The sequence below is a fragment of the Hyperolius riggenbachi genome, chromosome 5 (genome assembly GCF_040937935.1).
Source record: "Hyperolius riggenbachi isolate aHypRig1 chromosome 5, aHypRig1.pri, whole genome shotgun sequence".
NCBI lineage: Eukaryota > Metazoa > Chordata > Amphibia > Anura > Hyperoliidae > Hyperolius > Hyperolius riggenbachi.
In genome coordinates this window covers 385378742-385404449 of record NC_090650.1, presented here as the reverse complement: position 1 = coordinate 385404449, position 25708 = coordinate 385378742, and the positions used below count along the sequence as shown (strand labels likewise).

General features: G+C 45.8%; 1 protein-coding gene across 3 annotated transcripts in view; it reads left to right on the top strand.

Annotated features, from left to right (window-relative positions):
• Window positions 1-25708, top strand: part of CPQ (carboxypeptidase Q) — a 576560-nt gene that overhangs the window by 218734 nt on the left and 332118 nt on the right. For all 3 annotated transcript variants that reach the window (XM_068237698.1, XM_068237697.1, XM_068237696.1), the window contains exon 3: window positions 10159-10366. In XM_068237698.1, coding sequence (XP_068093799.1) covers window positions 10159-10366 — 208 coding nt within the window. The remainder of the gene's footprint in view (window positions 1-10158; window positions 10367-25708) is intronic.

The window sequence follows — 25708 nt, the reverse complement described above, 5'->3', positions numbered from 1 at the left end:
AAACTGTAATATCACCCACTTGAGCCATAGGGAAACATGGACATTACCTTGCACATTCAGTTATAACTGACAGCTGCTGATATAAAACTGACAGCAACTGGTATATTTCAGTTCTGACAAAATCTTGTCAGAACTTGAAGGGATCACTGTAAGAAGAAAATGGTGAGCTCCTGAGAGGAACTGACGGTGAGGTTAGTATGTAATATTCATTTGCAGCTACGTCATGTGTTTATTTTAAATAATTTCCCTCTCTTCAGGTTCCCTTTAAGGTTTTAGTCCTTGGCACAGCCCCCTGATAATGATGTTTGTGTCTGTGAAGGAGTCTGGTGGTGTGTGATGGGTGACGCCATGTGACACGCACGCCACAGACGTGTTCTCTTTGCTGAACTCGAGTTTGCTGTGAGATTTTCCTTTTTTGCAGCGCTGGCAGGTGACAGATCCGCTGCTCACATTCTGAACGCGAGGAAATGAGACCTTGTCATCACCGACTTCTGTATTTTTATCTGCAGGTGACCTACTTGTGTCACACAAAGAATACAGATGACGCATTACTTCATTTCCTCTCCTTGCGCTGACTGCCATTTCAATTTAAAAACCTAATGACTGTTCAATTTTTAATGTTGATCGAGCCAGGCCATGTAGATCCGGCCATTGATGTATTGTATATCTGGCCAATTCATTGGAGAACATGCAATGATCAGGACTTAGGAATAATAGATTCTAAAAGGAAACGGTCTCTGTTGCCCACAGCAACTGTAACCAAGGATTAAACTTCATCCCAATCAGTAGCTGATACTCCCTTTCCCACAAGAAAGCTTTACCTTTTCTTAAAGGAAACCAGAGATGAACGCTTTGGCACAAAGTAAACCAATATATTTCCCCCTATAGATTTTACAAAATACAATACTATACCTGGCATACTTTCGTTGCTCCGGTGCGCCGTTTTTTGTGAGTTTTTTTTACTAAAATTCCATGCAAAACACAGTTCATCAGAAAAGCATATTATTTACTGGGCTGTGTGCAAAATAAAATCAATATTTCTAAAAAGGTCTTATGACTAACATATAGGTAAAAAAAACCTTTTTCAATATACCTAACATTAGCAGCTCCTATATCTCATCACAGCTCTCTGTGATGCTGTGAGTATTACAAAACAGGAAAGCAGAACCAGAAGAGGGCAGGCTTGGGCTTGAAAATACATCAGAGAAGACAGACTCATCTATAATGATTCCTGAGCAAAGCCAGACTGAATGCTCAGTCGGGGATTTTATCAGGGTTGATAACATTCAGGCTGAGCAGTGAAACAGAGAGCAGGGTAGGTGTTTTCTCTAATGTTCCCACTGATATATATGGTAAAATACATTAGGGTGCTTCGTCTCTGGTTCACTTTAAATAGTTCATCCGGAACATCTGTGTGGCTGATATTGTGGTGAAACCCCTCCCACACTGTGATGTCGTGACCATGGTACTGACAGTTTATGGACTGTGAACCTTGTTGCATTATGGGAAATAATGGCTTTTTCCAACTGCCAACCAACCAGTATCTCCCTCTGTGCACAGAACTCTCAGTAGCGAACATTCAGCATGGAAAAGCTGGCAGAACTTAACGCGGAATATAACCCTGTATTTCAACTTTGCTCTAAAATATTATTTACAGCATATTATATGCAAAAAGCATTTTTTTTTTACTAGACCAGCATTGAAAGGGTTAAACACAGAGGTTTAAAGTTCCGTGGAGAGATATGCAGAAGTTCAGATTGTTACATTCTATTTAGTTATATGTATCTATTGATAAATGTTACACATTCTTTGGCTGTCCTCCAGCTCCTTCTCAGTCAGAGAGATGAGTCACATTCAACACTTAGATACATGTATGTAAACAAAATGTATCTATTTCAGCTTCGGATGTGTCTGCAGAAATCTCCAGGAACTTTAAAGCCCTGTGTAACCCTTCCAATGCTGGTCTAGTAAAAAAAAAATGCTGGTTGCATATAATATACTGTAAATAATGTTTTAGAGCAAAGTTGAAATGCAGGGTTATATTCCGCTTTAAACTGTGGCCACTTGTAATACATTTCAGAATGTAAATCAGAGAGAGGAAAGCTTTTACAATGAGCAAACGCTGACTAAATAATCTATACATGGATATTGTAAAAAAATAACTTGGCTTGTTTATTTGCTACTAGCTGATGACCTGGCTTTGCCCGGCGGGTATGTATTTGGCTTGTGTTGGCTCCATCTACTTTTCCTAACCCTAACACACAAACACTCAATGACCATGTTTGTAAACTTTGGGGTCCTTGGCATCAATAATTTGTATATTCTCATAGAAATCAAACAAATGAGATAGACTGTTTGTGGCTCCACCCCTCTCCAGAATTTTATCCAATTACCAAATGTAGCAGGTTTGAGACATCTGCTATTAACCATGTAAAAATGGCAGCAATTTAAATATTCCCCTTGAAAATCAACACATGAATTTTGATTGGCTATTATAGGCTCCACCCACATCCCTGAATATGAATCAGTCACCCTGTGATCATCTGGGCAAAGTTTGAGAACCCTGCCATTAACAGTGTAAGAATGGCTGCAGTTTATAATTTCCCAGTAAAATTTGTTTTTGGCTCCGCCCACTTTTTTGTAACCTTGACACACAGTCACTCAATGACCAATTTTGTGAGCTTTGGGGTCCTTGAAATCAATAATTTGTATTTTCCCAGTGAAATGAATCAAATCTGATTGGCTGTGGCTACACCCCCTTTTCTGACTTTGAACCCCAGTGACCAACTGTACCAGGTTTGAGGCTTGTGCCATTAACAGTGCAAAAATGGCAGCAATTTCAATTTTCCCCTTCAAAAACAACAGGTGAACTTTGTTTAGCTTTTTTAGGCTCAACCCACTTTTCTGAATATTATTCCCAGTCACCCAATAACCAACTGCGCAAAGTTTGAGAACCCTGCCATTAATAGTGAAGAAGGGCTGCATTTTACATTTTCCCTTGGAAATCTGTTTTTGACTCCACCCAATTTTTGTAATCTTGACACACAATGACCAAGTTTTGAGCTTTCAGGTTCCTGGCATCAAAATGGTGTGAATGGAAGCATTTTATCAAGCAAAGAAATCTGATTGGCTGTTTGTGGCTCTGCCCCTTTAGTGAATTTGAACCCCAGTCACTTAATGACCGACTCGAGCAGGTTTGATGCCTCTGCCATTAACAGTGTAAGAATGGAAGCCATTTCAATATTCCCCTTGAAAATCAAAAGGTGAATTTTGATTGGCTGAAATCAATCTAACAAATCTGATTGGCTGTTTATGGCTCCACCCCCTTTAGTTAATTTGGACCCCAGTCACCCAAGGACTGTTTTAGGTTTGAGGCCTTTGCCATTAACAGTGTAAGAATGGTAGCAATGTAAATATTCCCCTTGAAAATCAATGGAGGAATTTTCATTGGCTGTTTTAGGCTCCACCCACATTTCTGAATATCAATCTCAGTCACCCAGTGACTAACTGTGTCAAGTTTGAGAACCCTGCCATTAACAGTGTAAGAATGGCTGCAGTTTATATTTTCCCATGTAAAAAGTTAGTTGTTTTTGGCTCCGCCCACGATTTCTCACCTTGACATTCAATCACTCAATGATCAAGTTTATGAGCTTTGCATCAATAAGTTGCAATTTCCCACTGAAATTAAACAAATCTGATTGGCTGTTTGTGGCCCGCCCCTTTTCAAAATTTGAACCCCAGTCTCCCAGTGACTGACTGTACCAGATTTGAGGCCTCTGCCATTAAGAGTGTATGAAGGGCAGCAATGTAAATAATACCCTTGAAAATCAATCAATCTCAGTCACTCAGTGACCAACTGTGCCAAGTTTGAGTACACTGCCATTAACAGTGTAAGAATGGTTGCAGTTTATATTTTACAATGTAAAAAATTTAGTTGTTGGCGCCGCCCACATTTCCTAAACTTGACATGCAGTCACTCAATGACCAGGTTTATGAGTTTTGGGGCCTTGGTATCAATAATTTGTATATATCCATTTAAATTAAACAAATCTGATTGGCTGTTTGTGGCTTCGCCCCTTTCTGAATTTGAACCCCAGGTACCCAGTGACCCACTGTACCAGGTTAGAGGCACCTGCTATTAACAGTGTAAGAATGGCAGCAATTTAAATATTCCCCTTGAAAATCAACAGGTGAATTTTGATTGGTTGTTGTAGGCTCCACCCATTTTCCTGAATATTAATTCCAGTCACCCAGTGACCAACTGTGCAAAGTTTGACAACCATGCCATTAACAGTGTAAGCATGGCTGCAGTTTATATTTTCCCAGTGAAATTTGTTTTTGGCTCCGCCCACTTTTTGTAACCTTGACACACAGTCACTCAATGACCAACTTTGTGAGCTTTCAGGTTCCTGGGATCAAAAATATGTGAATGGAAGCAGTTTATCCACCAAGTAAATCTGACTGTAGCAAGTTTGAAGCCTTTGCCATTAACAGTGTAGGAATAGCAGCAGTTTAAGTATTTCCCTTAAAAATCAATAGGTGAATTTTAATTGGCTGTTGTAGGCTCCATCCACTTTCCTGAATCTTAATCTCATTCACCCAGTAACCAAGTGTGCCAAGTTTAAGAACTCTCTGATTAACAGTCTAAGAATGGCTGCAGTTTACATTTTCCCATTAAAAATAAATGGCTGAAATTTGATTGACTGTTTTATGCTCCACCCACTTTTCCTGGATTTGTAACCTCGGTCACCAACAGGCATTCGGCTTCAGGTGATCCGGATAGTTACTATCCGGATTTCACCCAGTAATGCTGGGCGGGGGGGGGGTCAAGCTTGCCTATCTGATGTCTTCTTCGCTTGTCCCTCGGCACCTCCCACAATGCGTTCCATGCGGCGTCACGTGACTACAAACACTTTCTCCTTTTGGGTTGAAGGAGGTAGTGTTTGTAGTCACGTGACGCCGCGTGGAACGCATCGTGGGAGGCGCTGAGGGACGAGCGAAGAAGACGCCAGATAGGTAAGCTTGCCCCCCCCCCCCCCTCCGCCCAGCCCGCACAGCATTACTGGGTGAAATCCGGATAGTAACTATCCGGATCACCTGAAGCCAAATTTCAGCCCATGCCTGGTCACCAAGTGACCAATTGTGCCAAGTGTGGAGACTCTGGCTTGATTACTGTGAGAATGGCAGCCTTTTCCATTTTTTCCATTGACATGAATGGGTGAAATCTGATTAGCTGCTTGTAGCTCCGCCCATGTGTGCAGGGGGGACATGAGACCCCCAGAACCTATCATTCCAGGTAGTCAGGGATCTGTATACCAAGTTTCATTTAAATTGGTCAAGCCGTTTTTGAGTGATCGCGACACACACGCACACGCACACACGCATCCGATTTTATACATATATATATAGATTAATGTTCTATTTCTTAGCTGTACTACTCATACCATTCATGGCCTCAATTCACTAACCTTAACTCCTGTATTTAATAACTCTTCTGAGCTGTTTTACAGTTATCACCATGGTGATATAATTGTGATAACTGTAAAACAGCTCAGAAGAGTTATTAAAGACAGGAGTTAAGGTTAGTGAATTGAGGCCATTCTCATACGTTTATCACTTTAGATTCACTTTAAATCCTCACCCCAAGCTTATGTATTTTCCTAAATCTGTGTAGGCAGTGGGGATGAACTTGGATTTTTGCCATTAATATTTTCATTTTTCCCCGACTTCACAAACATATCATGGATTTTCACAAGATACACCTGTTGGCAAAAATGCGAACTTTCTTGAAAATGACAGAATCTGTAGAGCTGCCACTGCATGCTGGGTTCCCAAGTCTCCCCATGTAAAATGTTCTCTCTCCCAGGCTGAGCCACCACCACCTTCTGGGCCTCCAGGGCTCCCTCATGTAACCCCCCCCCCCCCAGGCTGTACAGAGCAGTGGAGCATAGGCTCACCTATACGCCAGTGCACTCTCCTTCGCTCCGGGTGCCTGTCCCCATGACCCGGTGGCACATACGATATGTGACCCCTTACATTCCGTTGCAGATGGAGAGAAGATACAGGAGGAGCGCCCCAGTGGATAGGTGAGTGTGAGCTCTGCTGCAATACTCAGAACGGGTCCAGGGGGAGCACATTTTACATGTGTCATCCGGAAATCCAACGCCACTACCACTGCACACCCTACCCTTTTAAACCAAAATCTTTTCAGCCTGTGCGATCAATAGTTAGAATTAGGCAGCCCTGTTGCGGCATCAGGGCCAGCTCTAGACTTTTTGCCACCTCAAGCAATACATGTGGGGATGCATGCGGGGCTGGGCAATGCAGGCACTTGCGCTACGCTTATCTCCCTCTTCTTCCTCCAAGACAGCATCACCTCCCTGCTGGCCAGCAACATCTGATCCACAAGATGCCGGGTACGTTCTGCACCGGCTCCGCATCACTCACCCTCTCTCAGCAGATTTGCGATGGGATCACCAGCCACGCGTGAAGTCCTGCTTCCTCTCTGACTACAGCGGCGCCTCATGTTACCCAACAGAATGTAACAAGTCACATGAGGCACCGCTGTAGCCATGGATATAGGACGCTGGACAGGCAGATGGAGATTCCATCGCCGGAACATTGAGAGCAGGTAAGTGAAGTGGCGCCACACATCTAGGGAGGGGTAGATGGGGAGTGGGAGGAGGGGGACATTTGGGGAGAGGAGCCGCCTCCTGCTGCCCTCTAATTGTTGCCGCCCTGATGCACGTGATTCACATTGCTTCATGGAAAAACCGCCCTTGTGTGGCATTGATCTCTCGGAATCTCCTCATCATAATGATTGACTCTGCCAGGAAAATTGAGCTAATGCATGGGCACCATAAGCAGCTCATGATTTTGTTTTCAATAATGTTTTAATATTGCATAAGTAGTCAGCAGTGGAAAGTTGGACATAAACCAAAGTCTGTGCCCCAAAGTCTCACTTTAACCAGCGTTCACTCGCTCACCTGATTTATAGTAGTGCCAGCCTCACTCCCAACAATGGCCGCCGATCGGAGAGAGCCGGGGTCACGTTTATTATACCAATGCAAAATTCTTTGCACTCTCAAGCATTAAATAAACAAGCTGGAGTCAGCGTCCCCCTAGACACCATATTTCCCTGTAACAAACCAGCCAAATCACCACAGCTCTGCCTGACACATCTTATAAATCACAGCAAACTGTAAATGGAAAGTAGCAGGCGTAAATCTCAGCGGGCACCCGGCGGCGGGGCTGTGCGGCTCGTATAACAGGTGAGAAATTGAAAGAGAGACCAGCTTCCCTCTCTGCCCGGTGACAGTGATCAGCGCAGAGACACTTGTGTTATCTCTCCGAGGGAATCGGATGCTTAGTGGGACGGGAAACATGAATAAAGAGCCTCCATTAGGGAGGAGGAAAAATGAGCGCATAATTTAAGCGCTCACTCCCTGCTTTGGCCATGGAGGAGGCGGTGACTTTTCATCGCTTGGTGCGTCCGTCTCTGATTATTATTTTTTTATTGTTCTTGATGGTTATTATTATATTGTATTTGCTTGAACATTTTCAAATTTAATTTAACAGTCTAACGCAATTTAGCAATTTTACCAAAAGCAAGACTCACATTGTTCTGCTTCACGATGGGAAAATTGATTTTTTTTTTAATCAACTGGTAATTGAATAGCTTGAAGATTTAAGGTCCGCTCACAGTATGCACATCATGTTATCTGAGTGGACTTTCTACAGTGTGTTTCTAAGTAATGTGTATGCAGGGGCAGGCCGTGGCATAGGCTGAATAGGCCCCAGCCTCTGGGTGCCGACCCATTAGGGTGCATTCTCAACCTTAATCTCACCTCTCCAGGCTCTCTTTGCCGCATCTCCAGGCTTCTTCTTCCCAGTGCCACTTAGCTCCATCTGTGGTCTCTCATTGGGTGACTCATTGGTACCTGCCAGCGAGTCACATAAGGAGAGGCAACAGCTATAGCCATGTAGACTAGACTCTAGGTGGTGCTGAGGAGAAGAAGCCTGGGGATGTGGTGGGGGAACCTGCATAACTGAGTGATACAGCTCTGCTCACAGCTGGGGGGGGGTGTGCATCAGGCTACTTATACTGAGGTACTGAAGTGGGGGTATAATCTGGCTACCTAACGTATGCTGGGGGAGCTGTCTATACTAAGGCTATACTAAGACTAAGTAGCCACCGCATCGTGGCCTTTGGGCAAGAGGGGCCCCGAAGGACCCTCCTTCAACTACAGTATTAGCTCTTTATTGGTCCTGTGCACATAATAATCACTTCTATAGATACTTTGAATAGTGGTAATCATTAACAAACTGTTTTCCATCCCCATCTTGCACCTCAGACTCTGTAGTTGCCATTGGCAGGTTTTGGTGCGCCGTATCAATTGTTATGTATTGAGTGCTTGGAGGGCCCTGTTGTAAAACTTGCATCGGGGGCCCACAGCTCCTAAGTAGAGATGGGCGAACAGTTTGGCTGTGTTAGCCGAACTGTTCGGGCTGCCCAATCTGTCATTTATCTATGCCTCTTACTACTTCCGGGTCGCAATGACCCGGAGTAGTACGTCTGCGCTGCCCGGCGGAGCGCGTCCTAGCGACGCGCTCCCGTTGCCGGGCACTTTCTCATGACGTCACGCACATGCGCAGAAAGTGGCCGGCAACGGGAGCGCGTCGCTAGGACGCGCTCCGCCGGGCAGCGCAGACGTACTACTCTGGGTCATTGCGACCCGGAAGTAGTAAGAGGCATAGATAAATGACAGATTGGGCAGCCCGAACAGTTCGGCTAACACAGCCAAACTGTTCGCCCACCTCTACTCCTAAGCTACGCCACTGGTACTGGATGTTTGGCAGTTGGAAACGTTATTTGCCACAATGCAACACTTTTCACAGGCAGGAAATTGTCAGCACCTAAGGCCATGTTCAGACTGTCAGCGTTTGTAGAACGCGTATAAATTCAAAGAAACGCAAGTTGAAAAACGCATGCGTTTTTCTTGTGTTCGAATGCGTTTTTTATTGCGTTTTGCACACACACACGTGACCCAGGACAAAAAAAGAATTATGGGAACCGCAGAGGGAAACGTACACTAAAAACGCAATAGTACGCGTTTTTGATACGCGTCCATAGACCTTCATTGCGTCCGTTTCTATGCGTGACGCACAGAACTGAGTGCAGCAATGCGGATGAGAAACGTATGCGTCTCAAAACATTAGTAGCCGTTTCTATGCGGAAAGTCTGCCTGTATGCGTTCTTGAAAAACGGCTAGGAACGCACATACTCTGAACAGGCCCTTAGTCTTGACACGGGAAACCTCAACCATCCGTACACGGAAAGAATTGACAGATTGATAGCTCTTTCTCGATTCTGTGGGTGGATGTGCATGGCCGTTCTTAGTTGGTGGGGTGATTTGTCTGGTTAATTCCGATAATGAACGAGACTCCCCCCATGCTCACTAGTTACGCGACCCCGGCGGTCCGTGTCCAACTTCTTAGAGGGACAAGTGGCGTTGACCCTCCGAGCAGCTTCCGGGAAACAAAAGTCTTTGGGTTCCGAGGGGAGTATGGTTGCACCTTGGTCTTGACATCACATTGTGGGAGGGATTTCACCACAATATCAGCCATAAAGACCCCCCTGATGATCTATTAGAGAAAAGTTAAAGATTGCTACTGATTGGGATGAAGTTCAATCCTCGGTTACAGTTCCTCTTAAAGTGAACCCGAGGTATTGTATATAATATTGTCAGAAACACGTAATCTACATATGCTTGTTCAGGGTCTATAGCTGAAAGTATTAGGGGCAGAGGATCAGCAGGGCAGCCAGGCAACTGGTATTGCTTAAAAGGAAATAAATATGGCGGCCTCCATATCACTCTTAGCTTGGGTTCACTTTAGGTTGAATGCTTGAAGGGGGAATGGTTTGAATGGCATGCTTCCCAGAACATTGGAAGAGGAGCCAGCCAGTGCACTGAAAAAACATTATAACACTGAGGGGGAGCGCAATAGAGGGCAAATAAAACTTGCATATACCCAGGCAAGGGGCAAATAAAATGTGTGCCCGGAGAGGGGCTTTAACATTTTTTTTTTACCGCAGGTGAATGCTGTGGATAATTAAACACTGAGTAGACTTATTTGGCTTTTGTTTTTGTCTTCCAGGAGTATTAGCAGAGGTGATTGTCGTGACGTCTTTCAATGAACTGCAGAAAAGAGCACAAGAAGCCAAAGGGAAGATTGTTGTTTACAATCAGCCATACGTCAGCTACGGGGTGACAGTGGAATACAGAGAGAGGGGAGCAGCTGAAGCTTCTAGAGTTGGTGCTGTGGCATCTCTGATTAGATCTGTAGCATCGTTTTCCATTAACAGGTAAGGTCTGTTCTCTGTCTTCTGTCTGCCAGAAAATGTTCTCGCTCTCCGCCGATCGGTTCTGCTGTCAGGTGCCGGGTGACAGTGTTTATGTTGACAGCAAATATACTTTTGTAAGCCTTTTTTGATGAATAATTCAAATACACCATAATATAAAAGGAAATACATTTTTCATTTCTGTGCGAACAGCGGTGGCCGCGGTGTCGCTGGCGTTGTTCCCGTCTGTGACACAGAAGCATTGGCTGAATGCAAACTACCTGCTGTTTGAAGTGTATGGGCAGTTTCCAGGGTTATTTGCATACTTATTCCCCTATCCTTTGCTCTTGATAAATAGTTAAACTGGACCTGAACTCTTACACAGGACAGAAGGAAAATGGAGAGAAATGCATCCTGTATGTATTAAGAGAGTTTAGCCACTCTGATTCTTCCTCATCTGTGACTAATCACAAGTTGTAATTTGATCTTGCAGCTTTGTCAGCTGGCTGCCACAGCAGAGAAGCTAATTGGTAAACACAGGGCGTTAACAATATGTCTGCTTCCATGAAAGCAGGAAGTAGACACACTGCAGATTTTTTAAAGGATTTGTATCAGCTGTAACAAAGAAAAGTCTTCCTTTAAAGGTTATTATGCTGTTGCATATCTTTTTGTTTGCCATGTTTTGTGCTTTTATCCTAAATAAATAGTGATGTGTGTCACACTCTAAACTTGTAAAGCCCATCAAAAAAACATACTGCATAGCTGCCACTTTTCTAAGATAAGGATAAATACCTTTAGACACGCCTCTGCCACACCCTAGTCACACCTCTGCCACTCCCCTAGTCGCGCCTCTGCCACACCTCTAGTCATGCCTCTGCCACACCTCTAGTCACACCTCTGCCACACCTCTAGTCACGCCTCTGCCACACCTCTAGTCACGCCTCTGCCACACCTCTAGTCACGCCTCTGCCACACCTCTAGTCATGCCTCTGCCACACCCCTAGTCACGCCTCTGCCACACCCCTAGTCATGCCTCTGCCACACCTCTAGTCACGCCTCTGCCACACCCCTAGTCACAACATGTGCCACAAAGAATAAGGACCAGACCTTGATTGGTAAAAAAAGTTACACTAACTAATGACAAACAGGTAGTGATCCCTCCCTAGTTTCTAGTTGCACTGCAGTGTGGGCAAGTTCACACTGGGCGCTTCCCGACGATTGCGTTCCTGTCCTGGTGAAATCTTGCGATTTGCGCTTGTGATTCCCGTTCAATAGAATGAGAATCCCAGCGCGATCGCCCCCAAAACGCTGCATGCAGATCGCAATCACAAACACTGCAGTGTGAATGTATCCATAGGGATACATTAGCAACAGCGCTTTGCTGAACGCCGGCGATCAGCAAAGCGCTAAAAAAGCGCCCAGTGTGAACTAGCGCTGACACAGATTCATCTGTTGGCAGCAAGGGATGAGTAGAGTATCCCATAGCCGTTATCACTGCTGCCACCAGGGGTCCATACAATGCAAGTGCAGCCTCTGACTGGCTGCCTGAATGCTTCTGTGGCTGTACAGGGCCCTCAGGGACACCAGGTGGCAGCAGTTCAAATAACTGCAGTTGGCTCTTCTTCTGAAAGGGAACCTGAGGTGAAGGGCCGTTTCTTGGGCAGCGCGGGCAGGGCGACTTCCCTGGGCGCAGACCGGCAAGTAGAAGAAGGGGGGGCGCAGGCAGAAAGACATAACCGCTAGGGAGCTGGTGACGCTGTGCAGCCAAATGGAAGAAGAAAAAAGATTACTAGCGCAATCACCTTCCTTAACTCCTCCTTGGCTGCCTGCGTCAGAGGTCAAGTCATCATCACATGACATCACCACCGCGTGATGACACCTAATGTCCTGTAGCGGTACTGCAGGCTGTCAGTGTGCGGCGCCCATGGAGGAGTCGGAGTCTCTTTGCCTCTGTGTTTTCCTGGTCCTCGCTTCTTCCTGGATGAGCAACCGGTCACTAGTAAGTAGGCAGATCTACTTGTGGCTGTGTGACCGTCCCTAAAAAGTAAGGGTTCGCAAGTCCATGGGGGTGGGGGTGCAATTTTTACACTCTTGCCCTTGGTGAAATTTAGCCTAGAAACTGCCTTGCTGAGGAGAGTGGGCTATGCCATATTTATTTCCCTTTAAAGTGGACCTGAACTCAGAACTCCTCTCTGCTGTAAAAGATAGACAACAGCATAATGACCTTTAAACAAAAAACATTTCTTTGTTACAGCTGATAAAAATCCTAAATTGAATCTGCACAGTTTCTACTTCCTGATTCATGGAAGCAGACATAGGGCCTGATTCACAAAGCGGTGCAAACACTTTGCACGCCTGTGAAAAGCCCTTTATCACGCCTAAACTTAGTTTAGGTGTGATCTGAAGGAATTCGCGCGAACTCCTGCGCGCAAAGTTTTGCGCTACGCGCACCATGCTTCGCGCAAAGTGCCCATTAAGCCCTATGGGACTTTGTGCGCGCGCGCGTACGCGCGCAAAACTTTGCGCGCGGGAGCTTCGCGCGAGTTAGAGCACAAAGCGGTGATAACTTTGCTAGTGCAAAGGTTATCACGCCTAAAGTCTTTTAGGCGTGATAACTGAGTTTTCACTGCTTTGTGAATCGAGCCCTAATTGTTTACAGCCTGTGCTTTCAGTTTGGCTTATCTGCTTATCTGCCACAGGCAGTCATGTAACACAGAGAGAAGATCAAATTACAACTAGTAATTGGACACAAATGAGGGGGAATTACACAGGCTAAACTCTTTAAATACATACAGGGTGCATTTCTGTTATGTTTTCCTTGTGTCCTGTGCAAGAGTTCAGGTCCACTTTAAGCAATACCAATGTCGGCCTCCATATCCCTCTCACCTTATGTTCCCTTGACGTTCTTTTCTTAAATCCTACCTCCCCAGGGCCATGTAAGACTGTTTGGCTGGAATGCCTCTTTAAATATATGTTAGAAAAGCTTTTTTGTTTACTCTAAACAAGCCTTTAGAATGGTTTAATTTTTAATTGGGTTTGATGAAAGAATTAAGTGAAGAGCAGATATTATTGATCTGGGTGTAATTCTTGTGTGTAAATGCTTACTGGGGAAATCGAAAATGCTCCTGTAGCAGTTTATGTAAAAAAAAACACCCTACATTTTCATTAACCTTTCTTATTAAACTGCTTATTGTTTTATTCTGGTAAAATAAATTACGCTAATCAGATGTCTCTTCTGATTTTCTAACCTACAATGGAGAAGTTACTGCTGGTATCCTGCTGTGAATAATGCTGCCGCTTTATTCACAGTACTCGGCTTATGCCAACTTCATTATCATACCGACCTTGGATATCGTGATCATTGTTTATTTCTTAAACTGAACCTATTGCTAATTGCCATTTATCTGAATTTAAATCCTAGAACAGCTGGTGCAATGCAGTTTTATCTGTCTGGGATAAATATTTAAAGGACTTCTGAGGCCAAATGTCAAAAAAAGTTAAATACCTGCATCACTTTTGTAGGCACGGAGGATGCCGTCCATGCCCTCCGTGCCGTTCTGCCGGGTCCCCGCCACTCAATAGCCCCCCGGGCCGGCTCCCGACCTCACGGTCGGGCTCTCCTGCCTGCACTAACATGGCCGCATGAGCTGGCTGTGGCTGCGCAGTCCTCATAGCTGCGATTGCGGCTGCGCAACTCTAGGGCCAACCCCCCCGATCCACGCTACAGTTGACATTTGGCCTCGGAAGTCCTTTAAAGCGGACCTGAACTCAGAACTTCACCTCTGCTCTAAAAGATAAGCAACAGCATAATAACCTTTAAGGGAAAACATTTCTGTGTTACAGCTGATAGAAATTATGCAATAAATTTGCAGTTTGTCTACTTCCTGCTTTCATGGAAGCAGGCATAGGCTTAAAGTGACCCTGAGACAAAGGGGCATAAAAGATTGAAACATACCTGGGGCTTCCCCCAGCCCCCTCTGCGCAGATCGCTCCCTCGCCGCGGTCTAAAGGATATCAGTTCTGTTCTCCTGGGCCAGTTGGGTGTACTGTGCATGCACGGCCCGGCGCCAAAGTATCAGTTTAAAGTACTCACTCACTTTGCTCTCCTATTAAATAGATTTCAATGTTCTCCCCAGGCTCTCCCAGTGTTCAGTGTTCTCCCCAGGCTCTCCCAGTGTTCAGTGTTCTCCCCGGGCTCTCCGAGTGTTTAGTGTTCTCCCCGGGCTCTCCCAGTGTTCAGTGTTCTCCCCAGGCTCTCCCAGTGTTCAGTGTTCTCCCCGGGCTCTCCCAGTGTTCAATGTTCTCCCCGGGCTCTCCCAGTGTTCAGTGTTCTCCCCGGGCTCTCCCAGTGTTCAGTGTTCTCCCCGGGCTCTCCCAGTGTTCAGTGTTCTCCCCAGGCTCTCCCAGTGTTCAGTGTTCTCCCCAGGCTCTCCCAGTGTTCAGTGTTCTCCCCGGGCTCTCCCAGTGTTCAGTGTTCTCCCCGGGCTCTCCCAGTGTTCAGTGTTCTCCCCGGGCTCTCCCAGTGTTCAGTGTTCTCCCCGGGCTCTCCCAGTGTTCAGTGTTCTCCCCGGGCTCTCCCAGTGTTCAGTGTTCTCCCCGGGCTCTCCCAGTGTTCAGTGTTCTCCCCGGGCTCTCCCAGTGTTCAGCGTTCTCCCCGGGCTCTCCCAGTGTTCAGCGTTCTCCCCGGGCTCTCCCAGTGTTCAGCGTTCTCCCCGGGCTCTCCCAGTGTTCAGCGTTCTCCCCGGGCTCTCCCAGTGTTCTCCCCGGGCTCTCCCAGTGTTCAGTGTTCTCCCCGGGCTCTCCCAGTGTTCAGTGTTCTCCCCGGGCTCTCCCAGTGTTCAGTGTTCTCCCCGGGCTCTCCCAGTGTTCAGTGTTCTCCCCGGGCTCTCCCAGTGTTCAGTGTTCTCCCCGGGCTCTCCCAGTGTTCAGTGTTCTCCCCAGGCTCTCCCAGTGTTCAGTGTTCTCCCCAGGCTCTCCCAGTGTTCAATGTTCTCCCCGGGTTCTCCCAGTGTTCAGTGTTCTCCCCGGGCTCTCCCAGTGTTCAGCGTTCTCCCCGGGCTCTTTTATTCGAGTGTTTGACCCAGATTATTTTTGCCAGCACCCGGCTATCATCAGCTCACATGTCACTTCGGGTATCCTTTAAATAACCACATCTAGGCCACCTTGCGCAGAACTACTAGTGCAAGGTGGCTCATGCAAGAACTGCTCGTGGGAGCAAGACAGGGGAGCATGTTTGGCTGCACTGAGCCTGCGCTGACTGGCTGAGGAGAACGGGACTGACGCCGGACGATCCAGAAGGCTCTAGACCGTGGTGAGGAAGTAATCTACGCAGAAAGGGCAGGAGGAAGCCCCAGGTATGTATAAATCTTTTATGCCTGGTACACTTTAACATCCTGTGCTTACAAATGAGATCTCTGCCATGACAGTCAGCTGACACAGCTAAGGGATCAAATTACAACTTGTGATTAGTCACAGACGAGGGGGAATTAGACAGGCTAAACTCTCTAAATACATACAGGGTGCATTTCTCTATGTTTTCCTTTTGTCCTGTGCAAGAGTTCAGGTCCACTTTAACTGTACTGTATTTGCATATGTACGCTTGGTGTCAGACTAAAAGCCTTTGGTAATAGCGGAATACAAACCGTTTAATAGTATAAACACAAGAGGCATAGCTAGAAGGGAGCAGACCCGGCCCTATGGGCCTAGGGGGGCCCAGAGCTTTGGGGGACCCAAACTTCTACCCTTCCTCTCCTCCGATATAGGGGACTATACTTCAGATCAGGTGATTTGTGGCTACACTTGTTATGGGTGTGAAGATCATGATGGCCACACTTGTTTTATGACCCTTGTCAGATGGGCCCCCCGGGCTGTGAAGGGCACCAGGGGGAGGCAAGGGAAGGGGTGTGAACATTGGAGGGCCCAATCAAAGTTTTGCGGGGGGAGGGGGCTTGATTTATAGTTATACCACTGTATAAAAGGGTACTGCACTCCGGGCACACAGCCGCTTCTCGATACAGTACACTTCACTAATACTCATGCGCTGCCACATTCGGGGTCCACTGCAAGGACAGCACCCCGGTAAGGGCCCAGCCGAGGCCAACTGAATGGGGGGGAGCCGTACATAAAACTCTATGCTATTTTACATGTTATTTTATGTGAGTGCAGTACCCCTGCCTTCACTCTGGGCCACCACCCACCTTCCCTCCTCACTGCAAGTCTTCTCTCCGCCCCTGCCTTCACTCCGGGCCAACACCCCCTACCATCACTGCAAGCCTGCTCTCCACCCCTGCCTTCACTCTGGGCCACCCCCCCCCCCCACTACAAGCCTGCTCTCCATCCCGGCCTTCACTCCGCACCACCACCCACCTTCTCTCCTCACTGCAAGTCTTCTCTCCGCCCCTGCCTTCACTCCTGGGCCAACACCCCCTACCATCACTGCAAGCCTGCTCTCCACCCCTGCCTTCACTCTGGGCCACCCCCCCCCCACTACAAGCCTGCTCTCCATCCCGGCCTTCACTCCGCACCACCACCCACCTTCTCTCCTCACTGCAAGTCTTCTCTCCGCCCCTGCCTTCACTCCTGGGCCAACACCCCCTACCATCACTGCAAGCCTGCTCTCCACCCCTGCCTTCACTCTGGGCCACCCCCCCCCCCCCCCACTACAAGCCTGCTCTCCATCCCGGCCTTCACTCCGCACCACCACCCACCTTCTCTCCTCACTGCAAGTCTTCTCTCCGCCCCTGCCTTCACTCCTGGGCCAACACCCCCTACCATCACTGCAAGCCTGCTCTCCACCCCTGGCTTCACTCCAAGCCACCCCCCCCCTCATTGCAAGCTTGCTCTCCACCTCTACCCTCACTCCGGACCACCACCACCCCTTATTGCACGCCTGCTCTCCACCCCTGCCTTCACTCCAGGCCACCACCCACCTCCCCCCCCTCATTGCAAGCCTACTCTCCACCCCTGCCTTCGCTCCAGGCCACCACCCACCTCCCCCCCTCATTGCAAGCCTGCTCTCCACCTCTGCCTTCACTCCGGGCCACCACCCACTACCCTTCTCATTGCAAGCCTGCTCTCCACCCCTGCCTTCACTCTGAGCCACCACCCATCTTCCCCATGATTGCAAGCCTGCATTCCACCCTGCCTTCACTCTGGGCCACCACCCCCCTCATTGCAAGCCTGCTCTCCGCCCCTGCCTTCACTCTGGGCCACCACCCACCTTCCACCTGATTGCAAGCTTGCTCTCCACCTCTGCCTTCACTCTGGGCCACCACCCACCTCCCCCCTCACTGCAAGCCTGCTCTCCACCCCTGCCTTCACTCCAAGCCACCCCTTCCCCTCCCCCTCACTGCAAGCCTGCTCTCCACCCCTGCCTTAACTCCAAGCCACCACCCACCTCCCCCCTCACTGCAAGCCTGCTCTCCACCCCTGCCTTTGGCTTCACTCCGGGCAACCACCCCCCTTCTGTTTCTTGTTAAAATGGGCCTGATCTGGGGGCCGGGTACTTGTGATATTTTCGGTTACTCATACATTGCTGCCATGTAATGTATGAGTAATAGGCTCCCTATGCCAGACTGTTTTTTGTACTTGGCACTGTTGTTGGCCTGATGAAGTGGGCTCAGACCCGTGAGATGCGTTGCCTGTGTTAATAAAATTTCTTTGTTTACTTTACACAAAGATCTCGTTACTGAGGTAAGCCACCTCATTTTCTTAGTTTTATCTGTTTTTAATAGTTTTATCTACACCAGGGCGCCTCTTTCCCACAATTGTGTGCTACCATGCATCAAGTACTTATTTCTTTCTGTAATATCAGCTATATTCACAGCATTGAAATATGAGGATGTATTTCTGGTTAGATGGATATGATGTAGCCATTAGTCTTTTTTTTTGGATTGAAATTAAGCTTACCTAATTATGATTTAAGCCTACGCTGTGCTGCTGATTGAAGAGAAATCTTTTATCAATATTTGTACAAAACATGTCATGTCTTTTATTATCTCCAAATTTACTGGCCATTGTTGTGGAAGTGGCTTGTGTTGTGTTTGAGTATAGTGAGTGGAGCAAAGATTACTTTTTGTAAATTTAAATCTATCTATCCATATACAGAACAACTGAAGTGAGTGTGACATGGAGGCTGCCACAATATTTCCTTTAAAAAAAATACCAGTTGCCTGACAGCCCTGCTGGTCTAATTGGCTGCAGTAGTGTCTAAATAGCACCAGAAACAAGCATGCAGCTAAACTTTTCAGATGTGACCATAATGTTTGAAACACCTGATCTGCTGCATGCTTCTTCAGGGGCTATGGCTTAAAGGGAAGGTTCAGGGAGGGTGGAGAAAAAATAAAAATCAATTTCCACTTACCTGGGGCTTCCTCCAGCCCGTGGCAGGCAGGAGGTGCCCTCGCCGCCGCTCCGCAGGCTCCCGGTGGTCTCCGGTGGCCGACCCGACCTGGCCAGGCCGGCTGCCAGGTCGGGCTCTTCTGTGCTCCAAGTCCTTGTACTTCTGCGTCCCACGCCGGCGCTCTGACGTCATCGGACGTCCGCCGGGCTGTACTGCGCATGCGCAGTAGTTCTGCGCATGCGCAGTACAGCCCGGCGGACGTCCGATGACGTCAGAGCGCCGGCGTGGGACGCAGAAGTACAAGGACTTGGAGCGCAGAAGAGCCCCGACCTGGCAGCCGGCCTGGCCAGGTCGGGTCGGCCACCGGAGACCACCGGGAGCCTGCGGAGCAGCGGCGAGGGCACCTCCTGCCTGCCACGGGCTGGAGGAAGCCCCAGGTAAGTGGAAATTGATTTTTATTTTTTCCCCACCCTCCCTGAACCTTCCCTTTAAAGTATTAGAGGCAGAAGATCAGCAGGATAGCAAGCAACTAGTATTGTTTAAAAGGAAATAAATATTCATTTGAAAGTATGCCTCACTTCCGGGATATACCCGGAAGTTGGCCGGTAATACACTGCATGCAGTATGTTACTGTGCGGGGACCCACTGCCCCACAACACACTGCATTAAGTGAGATAGCCCCATGGGGCAATTATTGCTTCTGCGCTGAGATGCGGGTGTAAAAGGGGACTTAAAGGACCACTCCAGCAAAAAAAAAGTAAACAGTTAGAATCTGACAGAACCAACAGATTTTGGGCCAGCCCATCTCCTCATGGGGGATTCTCAGGGTTTTCTTTCTTTTCAAAAACTTTTCCTGAATGGCAGTTTAACTGCCAAAATAGTAAGATACCAGCCAGCCTCCCTACTCACTTGCACACTATTTTGTCAGTTAAACTTAGTAACTGCCGTTCAGAAAATGCTTATGAAAACAAAGAAAACCCTGATAATCCCCCATGTGGAGATGGACTAGTCCAAAATCTGTTGGTTCTGTCTGCAGTACTGACATCACACTGTGGGAGTCTTGTTGCATGGTGGGAAATAACAGCTGTTTCTAACTGCCATCTCCTTCCAGTGACATCGCCTGCCAGGATTAAAAATGTCACCATGTGATAAATGTCAGAATGTAAATCAGGGAGAGGAAAGATCTTATATTGGGCAAACACTGACTAAATCATTTATACATAATTATTGTAAAAATTAAGCACTTCTTTTATTACATTATTTTCACTGGAGTTCCTTTTTAACTGCTTGCTTTTTTTCGCTGCAGTGGTCCTGTAATGTTTTGACTGATTAGTGTATGTTATCCATTGTGGATTTACATAATAAGGCACAAGGTCAAAACACATTTGAGCATTCCACATTGGTTCTTGCATGCTGTATTTTCTGAAATCTAAGAAAGCAATTACAAAAATAAATAACACCACTTCTGCAGTTGAAAAGCAATACCGTATGTTCTCTTTAAAATATGATAGAAAACACATTGGATCGTGTGTAATAAGATTAATAAGGTTTCTGCAGTTTACTTGTGCCCAGGCTTCCTAGAATTTACCATGGTTGCTCAAAGGAATTCTGAAAAAAAATGTTTTCCTTACATAGCAATTAAGGGCTTGATTAGGTCAGTGAGGAAGTATTCTATTGTGTTCAGTACCAAAATAACAGTCTGATTGTGCCATAAAACTAGGGCAAGAAAACATACCATATGTTGTAAAAATTCCAAAGTCCATTCTCTTCACATTTGTGCCACCTCTTCTCTGCTTAGTAGAAGCTAAATGTAAACAGATGGCCAGTTCAATGCTTCCTAGGGACTTTATTTTTTAGGACCCACATGTCTGCATGAGGTTGATCTCTTTTCTGTAGTTTTGAATCAGGATGATACCATTTATTGGCTAACTTAACCACTTCCCCTCCCCCGGGACAAGTCTCTAAGTCCCTGCATTGCCCCCACTTCCCCTCCCCTGTGACAAAGAACTACGTCGGTTACCACCGTCGGGAGATCAATGAATAGGAACGCAGTTCCTCTTCTTGATCTAAGTCCCCGTGTGAATGACCGTGGCCATCAATGAGATGGCACCGTCATTCACAAAAAAAACGATACTTACACGTCCATGCATAATTTCCTGTATAGTAATGCTATGCATAGGAAAGTTATGCGCAAGGACATCTTGAGGCCAATAGTAAAATTACATGTACAAACTTTTTTTTTTCATTAAAATACATTTTTTTTTTTCATTTAAAATTAACCCCATACTTCCCACACTCCCCAATTGTTACCCTAAAGTATTTTTTGTAAAAACATTTTTAAGAAAATATACAATTATTTATTTATTTATTTATTTATTTGTTGTATTTATAAAGCGCCAACATATTACGCAGCGCTGGACATTAATTTAGGTTACAGACAATATTTAGGGGTGACAAACAGCAATATGACAATACAGGAATACAAGAAAACCAGATCACACAGCACAGTATGAGTACCAGGTAATGCTTAGTCAGTCACTGGATGGGAGCATGGAGTTAGGCAAGTTAGGTTCACTCAAATGCATAGCATGGGTGCACAGTAATAGAGGTGCATGATCAGGTAGGACACAAAAGGAGTGAGGACCCTGCCCAAAGGCTTACAATTTAGAGGGAGAGGTAGGGACACGAGAGGTAGGGGACCAGAGTTCGGCTGTGGGTTTAGAGCAATTGTGAGGGGTGGTAGGCAAGAGTGAAAAGGTGAGTTTTGAGGGCCTTTTTGAAGGTGTTGAAAATACATAAATAGTTACCTTAGGGACTGAACTTTTTTTTAATAAGTATGTCAAGATGGACGCAAAACTGAAAAAATGCACCTTTATTTCCAAATAAAATATTGGCGACATACGTTGTACTTGGGAAAAACGTTGCAATAACCGGGACAAATGGGCAAATACAATGTGTGGGTTTTAATTATGGTAGCATGTATTATTTTAAAACTATAATTGCCGAAAACTGGGAAATAATAATTTTTTCCATTTTTTCTTATTGTTCCTGTTAAAATGCAGTTGGAATAAAATAATTCTTATTAAAAAGTACCCCCCAAAGAAAGCCTAATTGGTTGTGAAAATAACAAGATCTAGATTGTTTTGTTGTGATAAGTAGTAATAAAGTTATAGATGAATGGATGGAGCGCTGACAGGTGAAAATTGCTCTTGTTTTTAAGGGGAAATCCCCTTGAAGGTAAAGTGGTTTTAAGGGACTCTGAGCTCAAAATAAATAATAAAATAGCACTCACCTGGGGCTTTCTGCAGCCCAGTGTAGGTTGGGACGTCCCACGCCGGCGTCCTGGCTCTTCTCCCATCACTTCTGCAGAAATGGCTGGCGGGCGGCAGCCGGGCGACACTGGGACAAGTGTCGGGCTCCTCTTCCGTAAATGTCATTTGCCGACTTCACATGCCGGCCGGCGTGACTGTACGGCGCATGCGCGATTAAACCGCGCATGCGCTGTACAGTCACGCCGGAGGCTGCCATTTGGATTTCCTTTTAAGCAATACCAGTTGCCTGGCAGCCCTGCTGAGCTATTTGCCCGCAGTAGTGTGAATCACACCAGAACCAAACATGCAGCTAATCTTGTCAGATCTGACAAAAATGTCAGAAACACCTTATCTGCTGCATGCTTGTTCAGGGTTTGTGGCTAATACTATTAGAGACAGAGGATCAGCAGAACAGCCAAGAAACTGGTATTGCTTAACCCTCCTGGCGGTTCGGGGTGAGCCGCGCAGGAGGATTTCTCAGGCCCTGCTGGGCCGATTTGCATAATTTTTTTTTTTGCTACACGCAGCTAGCACTTTGCTCTGCGCTGATTTGCCGCTATCCACCGCTACGCCCCCCCCCCTCCGACCCCATGCGCTGCCTGGCCAATCAGTGCCAGGCAGCGCTGAGGGGTGGATCGGGACTCCCTTTGATGTCACGACGTCGATGACGTCATCCCGCCCGTCACCATGGTGATGGGGGAAGCCCTAATGGAAATCCCATTCAGAACGGGATTTCTGGACCGGCTTGATCACCGGAGGCGATCGAAGAGGGTGGGGGGATTCCGCTGCACAGCGGCTGTCATGTAGCTAGTGCTAGGCTAGCTACATGATTTGAAAAAAACATAAAACTGCTGCGCTGCCCCCTGGCGGTTTTTAATAGACCGCCAGGAGGGTTAAAAGGAAATAAATATGGCAGCCTCCATATACCTCTCACTACAGTTCTCCTTTAAAGAAAGAATACGTTTTTGGCTATTCTGCCTTCATCAGACTTGAAGCATACAAGCATACAGGATTCAAGTCTGATGAAGGCAGAATAATCAAAAGCTTATTTTTTAGGTTATAATAATAATAATAATAATACGTTAGCCAATAAATGGTATCATCCTGATTAGAAACGTCTTGCTTTTAATGATGGCTAACACTGTACAATACTCTACTCTTTTCTGTGATGTAGAGGGCAGCACGGTGGTGTAGTGGTTAGCATTCTCCCTGTGTCTGTGTGGGTTTCCTCCGGGCACTCCAGTTTCCTCCCACATCCTAAAAACATACAAATAAGTTAATTGGCTTCCCCCTATATTGGCCCTAGACTATGATACATAAACTACGCGATACATACATAGACATAGGACTACGGTAGGGACTAGATTGTGAGCCCCCTCTGAGGGACAGTTAGTGACAAGACAATATACTCTGTACAGCGCTGCTTAATATGTCAGGACTATATAAATAGATTAAAAAAAATAAATCAGATGGAATTTTTTGTTGTTGCTGCAGAAGTTGTTATATCAGTAGTTTAAAATATTTTCTTGGAATCTTTATTTTTTGTTTAAAATATAACGCTAAGGAAAAAAAAGGGAGGGGAATGTGGGAGGAAATCAGGAGCCAATATAGTATAGGAAGTTTCTGACACAGGGACTAAAACAATACATTACTAAAACAATTTTTATACTCACATTTGTGTGCCACAGCAGGCTATGTGGAGAACAAACCAGATGCCACTCAGGTTAAAAAGTCGTAGTCCGCAGTTATGAACTAAACAACCCTTCAAGTGATTATTATTATGCACGTGGTTCAGAAGTGCCAAAGTGAGAATAAATAATTAAAAAACATTTTAAAAATGCAGGCGGTAAAGGTAAACTTACTTCCTCTCAGGGAAAAACTCAACAGTAAGGCTAAGAACAATCATTTTATTGATTCAAATGAACAAAACTCTCATAGCTTGCAATGCATTTTTTGGGTCCTAGGTTCATGCTTTGTCAGGCATATAAAGAGTGGTAGAGTTTAGCACCTGAGGAAGCGTGTACCTAGTCCCAAGAAACGCATTGCAGTCTATAACAGTTTTGATCATTTAGATAAATAAAATTACAGCTCTAAAACTCACCATTTTTTTTCCAGGAGAGGAGGTAAGTTTACCTTCACCTCACCTGTTTTTTAAACTAGTTTTAATAATTTTATTTCACTTTTCTGAATGGCTAGTTTAACAGAGGCGCCAGCATCAATAAAAATCAATTTATTATTATCTCCAACTGTGCAAAATTGGAGCTAAGAATAAATTGATTTTTACTGATAAAACTGAGCGTTAGTCTTTTGGGAGGTAAGTCCACCACTACCTCCCTTTTTTAAAATGGTTTTTAATTAGTTTTACGCTATGCTGGCGCCTCTATTAACCTAGCCATTCAATGAATCTAGTCCACCCTTGGTGGGGGGAGGGGGGGGGGGTGTTACCCCATCTCCTTTCCTGTCTACAGAGAGCGACTTTTACCGAACTGCTTTTACAGTGGTTGTCTAAGTGGTAACCCACTTTTGTGAGCACCTTTCTGTAATTACTCACTTTTTACCACTTGTTTTAACTTACTACACTATTGGCTCTCGATTTTCTTTTTGTATTTATTTCACTTTGGCACCTTTTAAAGAGTAACTGTCAGGCATAAAATCAAAAATCAATTATTTGTTTTTATCTGGCAAACAAGTAATAAGGATGCTAACCAGGCAATCCAAAAGTTAAAAATCACTCTTACTTTTCTTCTCCATAAAACGTCATTCCCCAGTTTACCTGGCTCTCATTTGGTACATTTGGTACAACAAAGGAAGTTGCAGGGAATGCTGGGTTGTCTTTTTTTTTTCTTCTTTACTTTCCCCTCAGACTTAACTAATGCAGCCTGATTGGCTGAAGCCTCTTTCCCTCCTGTTTTCCCCTCCCACACCTCTGTTCCTCCCTGATTGGCCAATATTTCCCAATGCACTTTGTCCTGCAGACCTGGGTTGGAGTGTCTGAAGACTGGGAGGGGGGCAGGCAAAGATACACAGACAGAGTAAGGGAGAAAATGTCAGGATTGGCTTCAAGATGGACACAGACAAAATGGAAAATCCTAAGAAGGATTTTCTCTTTGTTTACTATAGAAAAATCACTAAAATCAAAACATGGACAGTGCAAAACATATGTTATGTAAGAAGAGCAAGTATTTATCTACTTATATATGTGGGATTTTTCTCTGACATAGTATGACTGACCGCTCCACTTTAAGCCACATACAAAATTTAACTCCAATCACAGAAGTGAGACAGTACAGTTTTCAGTATGACCAGATTCAAAAACCAGAATGCCTATCATAATTACAAACTGATTTTCTTCAAATATGATTTATTTACCATTTTAAAGCAAATCTGAATCAAAAATAAACGTATGATATTATTAATTGTATGTGTAGTACGGATAATAAATAGAACATGAGTTGCAAAGAAACGAGTCTCATATTGTCTTCCAGTACAGGAAGAGTTAAAAAACGTCAGTTGTTATCCATGCAAAAGTTCTTCTTTGAGCTGTCTGACGAACTTGGCCTAAGTGTGTGTTTCCAGTCGGAGTCACTGCTGTTTCCTATGTGGCCGCGGCTCCTGTTCTGCTGTGTAGCCGCATCACAAATCCCGAAGCCTTGCCATGCACAACAACAGGGATTCGGCTGCGTGCTGCACAAATATGTAGCATGCCATCCAGAA